Here is a 5,742-nt window from a genome sequence, read left to right as displayed (position 1 = left end):
TTTAAGGCAATCTATAGCAATAGTGGTGTTTGTCCAGGCATATTGACAACATTAAAGACCATTATGTTCCATATGTAACCGATCTAGTCCGAATCAGATATCAATCCTTCCATTATATACTCCCTTACCGCCCCAGCTTGTATATATAGTTTCTCTACATATCTGTATCATATCATTGTACATCAAATTTACTAGATGTATTTTTATGTAAAGTTGTAAATATAAATAAATGCATTTATAAAATAATAAAATTAATATGCCAGGAATAATCAGGATATTATTATAAATTCTTGAATAACTTTAACAACTGCGTTAAAATAGATCACGAGGTAAAGATTTAACAGTAATGTTGCAACACAGCATTGTTCATAAATGATTTTGATTAAATTCTACCAACTCTAAATTCCCTCTGAACTGGTTTCAGGGAAAACAAACAATTTACAAACTTTAAATCACAAAAAAGTTGGTTTAATTGGTTAACTGAGGAATCAGATATACTTGAATTAAAAATTATATAAGTATAAAAAAATTAAAAAGAGAATAGAAAAATAAATTGGAACAGAAATTAATGCGGATATATTTATATGAAGAAAAATAATACAAGTAAATAAAACTTTGATTCTGGTAAATAAAACTTGAATCCATAACAAAACTATTAAAGATTATTTAATTAATTATTTGAACCGAAATAATGGTATTTAGTTAAATTATTATAACACAAACCACCCATTGGTAGGGCTCCTCCTTTTCCAACGCCAAAGAGGATTATGATGTATTGAAGTGGAAGCCAGGTTAGAAACAAATGGATTTGAGTGATAAGTTATCGTGGAAGGATATGTATCGGGGCTGTTAGATTGTAAGGATTGGATTCGGGAGTAATTCAATGGTTTAGAGGAGACCCAAAGCTCCGTAAGTCGTAACGTTTATAGCCGAGGGAGTTAAAGCGCTAAATTCAACTTGCTCCTGACTCCACGACGGTTCCCTGGGGGGTCGACTTTTATTTCTATAGTGGTCCCACGAAATGAAAACATGACCCACCACCAGGGTTACAATAGGTTGGCATTCTGTAGATAACTCCTCCCATCGTGTGTCAGAAATGATCTTTTGATGAAAAAGGATGTATAAAATTTAAAAAATCCAAATAGGTATTATTATGGTCATATAAATGTGTAGTACATTAGGTCTCGAGACCATATTCTTTTTAGGCGCTTCAAAGGAATTTCAGGAATGGAAGAGTTAGCAAGATTATAAATTAGTGGGTTTGGGTGTTTTTCACCCAATCACACAGATCAGTTACGTATGGAATATTAAGGTCTTAAAAATAATAAAATTAGTAATTAATAATTAGAAATTAAACATGTTTATAAATCCATGTTATCTTAATGTTCATAAATGAGTATTTAGGTGATGATTTTGCAAATAATTCTTAACAATTTAAACTTGATTGTTTTTATCATTTTTTTATATATTATTTTTTTATCATGGTGATAATTTTTATGAAGTTTTTGGCCATGTTTTATTTTTTTTATGAATAAATAAAATTCTGCACAGTTTATTGTACGTTTTTGTTTCATTTCTCATTTTTTCTTTCCTTGAACTCTTACAAAGGTAAAAATGGATCACAACTTCTTCCAGAACGTTATTTGCTAATTTTATTTGTTATTTTTTTTTTTTTTTGTAATATTTCGTGAAATTGGAACCTAAATACTGAGGATTTGTCCTCTATCTTCTGGAATGACCCAGACATAGCCCAAGGAAACATCTAATCAGCAGCTATGGTATTTTGATATAAAAAGGTGGTATACGGTAGTGACGAGCTCTGAGGATCAGAATCGAGTAACCTATGAACTTGATACCAAATTTCAATAAAATCGGCATAGTGGTTTCGGCGAAAAACCACAGATGGCAAAAAAAAATAATAATTTTTTCATTCCTTTTTTTTATTCTACGCATCTTTAAATATAAAATATCAAAATTTGAGGTATATTAATTTTTCTTTTTATTAAATTACAAAAGTCTATATTTGCAAATAATAATTTAAAAAAAATCTTTTGATTCTTAATTTCAACTGTCTTTTTCCTTTTTTTTTTTTTCTCCAATGTTTGTTAAAGACTAGTGCGTTAAATGATTTGAAGAGATTAATATAAAAGTATAATTAATTAGTAAGTATTACTACATTATTTTAGAAATTTATATACATCTGTCATTAAAATATTACAATACCAAACAGAAATTAATATATAATGTGTAAACAATATTTTTAATATTATTTTTACTGGTTTATTTTCTGATTTGTTTATGCTTAAGACAGTAATATATATATCTGTCACTAAAATATTTAAATATCAAACATAAATTAATATATACTTTCTTTATGAACTAACAATTTTTTAAATATTTTAATTATTATTTTTTGGAATTTTTACTGATTTATTTTTAATTGTTTTAATTGATAAGGCAGTAATATATCTGACATTAAAATATTGTAATGTCAACTTGAAATTAATATATAATGCGTTAACAATATTTTAAATACTATTTTTTTTTAATTTTAACTGATTTTTTTTCTATTATTTTAACGCATAAGACAGTAATAGATATATCATTAATATGTTGTATGGAGAGCTGCTTGTTAGCCAGATGTTAATTCAGTGACCTGACAAAATTCAATTACACAAAAGGATAGACCAATTTAAAAAGCAAAATGACAATCTAAATTGCATTTCAGAAATGACATTTAATAAAGTAAAGTCAATTTATTTCGGTCACGTAAGGGCACATATTGCGCATTTGAGAGCTTTGATCCTCTCATCTATAATGGAGGGGCGCTACTCCACTCATCTAATGCCATTTCGAATTTATGAAAATTCTATGTCCTTCAAAAGGATGAAATCCTGTCTCCCTTATTTCAGGAGGTGGGAGAATACTCATTTTGAATAACTGGTTTCGAGATAGATGCTATGAAACTGATTTACAAACAAGAGTCAAAGGAAAAATTTAATATTCAAGTTTAAATAATATTAAACTAGATACTCTAATGCCTTCAAAAAGGTTTTGGGGACGTATAATTTAAATAAATATGCTTGGAGAGGTACATATCAGAAAGAGTTGAGTATTTAACACTTTCATTTTAGAGAATTTTTATTTTTCAAAAGAAGGCTAGGAATAAAAAAAAAAAATATTTTTTTATTAAAATTTACAATCTGCTAAGAACCATTTATTCAATACTAAATTGCTATTGAATCAATATTGAAAATACTGAAAATGGTTTTATGGAGTTGACCATTCTCATGAATGGCTCATATTTAGGGTATGTGAAATAAAAAAACTTACTATTTAATATTATGCTGACAAAAATATTTTATCACTCTGGGGAAGTGGAAACGGAAAACGCACTGCGCGTGCGCTATTAACTTATGATTAACAAAAAATAAAAAAACCACTTGGAAGTAAAATATAAAAGAAAAGAAAATACTCTTTTGGGCTTTAACAATACGAATAGAAATAAATAAATGAATGAAAAAAAATTACATGAAAAAAAAAAAAAAAAACTCTCCCTAAATATACACAAACAGAAGGATGGTGAAAATACACATGATCAATCTATTTAAATGAAAAAATAAATAAATAAAATAAGCACCAGTCACATTTACAGTTTACAACTATAAGCTTCTTTATTATATGAATGATGCAATTACAACAATTCACAATACATTATGTATTATCTACAACTTTTCTATTTTGCAGATTGTATGTTAGTGACAAGCGAGCCTGGGCATTACTTCTACAAGGCCTCAGGGGACGACCCAACGGTTTGCGGGGTCTACTTGATGACGGACCCCGACAAACTAATCGAACTTCAATTCGACTATTTGGACTTGCCTTGCAGCTCTGGAGGTTTGGTTGCGGTGAGTGCAGTTTGTAATTCATAAACCTGTAATACTTTTATCATGATGAGTCATAATACAACAAAAATGACTTCCAATTCATAAAAATAGAATTTCCTCCCTCATTTGCATTATTTTTCAGTATTTTCCTTACTTACTGTAGAAAACATCTGGTTCCGTATGCGCTGTGGTAAGTGAAGTAGGGCCCACTTACCACCCATTTTTGAGTTGAAATTATGACTCGTTTCAACAACTCGAACTTTTTGAAATTTGAAATTTTCGCGATCTAAATACTTCCTTTTACTATATATTTTAATGACATGATAGTAAAAACGTAGTGATAGTAGGAAAGGACGTATAGCACAAGAGCCGGGAAGAAAAAAAGACAGTTATCTCACCCTAATTTTTGATTACTTTAATGAAAAGTATGTATAATTGCTAGTTAAAACTGATGAGTCTGCCAAGTATAGGTAGGGGGAATAAAAAATGACGGCTGTTTCAAAATCTTAAAAAAACATTAACTTTTCATTCGGAGCTCTATATCTTAAAAACTACCAACATCTAATATCAATCTAAAAGAACATTATTTAAAGAAGAGTAAATTTTCTGAAATATTAGTACTAATAGAGCTATTTACCTTATTTAATAAAAATAACAAAATATAGTGAGAAATGTCAGGTTGAAACAAAGACGATAACTGAGGAGGTTGGGAACGAAAAGTCAGGTAAACTTTCCCCAATTCTTTGCTAATCGTTAAAAAGGGTAAACATTTTTTATAATATATAGATAGAGGTAAACTGGCAGAAACATCTAATATCTTGTCTAATATTACAATAGGCAAATATATGAGATAAATGTAGAAGTACATGTATAAGATATTACATACATATAATATACAAAATTATAAAACTAATTTCTAATAAAATAAAACACCAAAATGGTCTAAAGATAATTAGTAAGTATACATGTTTACAATTATTTTAATGAAAATCAGAAACATGGAATGTAAAAGAAATAAAATGAAAAAAAAAAAAAGAAAAGAAAGAAAAAGAATAAAAGTAACAAAAAAAATAAATATTTCAACAAACCATAAATAATAAGGTATCTTCTAATAGTTATAAAATAAAAATATAAAGGATTGGAAGGATTAGAAGGGAATCGTAGCAATGATTGAAGGAAGAAATGAAATCCCAAGGGAATAGGAACGGATTAGCAAAGACTAACCAGAGTTCATTGAAAAAAAATATAGTTCACGACTATTTCTTGGTTAACTTCTAATATTAAATTAAAATGTAAAATAGTTTTTAGATCTAATTATTAATACTTTAATGATTCTAATGACGTATAAAAGAAAAAAATTATAGTAAAATTAAAAAAATTGCAATGAAAATTTCTTATTGGACTGCCTTCAGCATTAAAAAAAAAAACCTTGATTCTGACCAAACTACGAATTGGACACACTGGACTAACCCAAGAATACTTACTGCTGTCAGGAACATCTAGATTAGTATCTAGACAGTGTAACGTACCACTAACTGTTAAACACATACTGACAGACTGAAGGCATCTGATGGGCACCGGATTACCATCATATTTGGTAACTTTATTAAACGATAATAGCCCACACATTTCGGAAATATTTCATCACCTTAAGAAAATAAATATATACGAATATATATATATTTTTTTCCTCTCTTAATAGTAACCCCATAAAGAGATAGTTTTCTCTTATACAAATTTCATGCCATGAAAGGCATACTACATATATTATATGTTTACAGTACAAAATATTTGAGTATAAAAGTAAAGCAAAAACGAAAAAACAAAACACATAATTAATTAATGATAAAAAAAA

The 5,742-nt window shown here is 28.1% G+C and overlaps 1 protein-coding gene across 1 annotated transcript in view; it reads left to right on the top strand.

Annotated features, from left to right (window-relative positions):
• Positions 1-3,747: 3,747 nt before the first annotated feature.
• LOC106688903 (corticotropin-releasing factor-binding protein) overlaps positions 3,748-5,742 on the top strand; it is a gene marked incomplete at its 5' end in the record, with an annotated part of 82,366 nt that continues 80,371 nt past the window's right edge. The window contains 1 exon segment of the mRNA XM_067044802.1: positions 3,748-3,908. Within this exon segment, the coding sequence (XP_066900903.1) occupies positions 3,748-3,908 (161 nt within the window).

This window comes from Halyomorpha halys, unplaced genomic scaffold, assembly GCF_000696795.3.
Source record: "Halyomorpha halys isolate HHAL.00 unplaced genomic scaffold, Hhal_1.1 Scaffold1232.1, whole genome shotgun sequence".
Taxonomy (NCBI): Eukaryota; Metazoa; Arthropoda; class Insecta; order Hemiptera; family Pentatomidae; genus Halyomorpha; species Halyomorpha halys.
The sequence above is the reverse complement of the archived record's forward strand: the minus strand, read 5'-3'. Positions and strand labels throughout refer to the sequence as shown.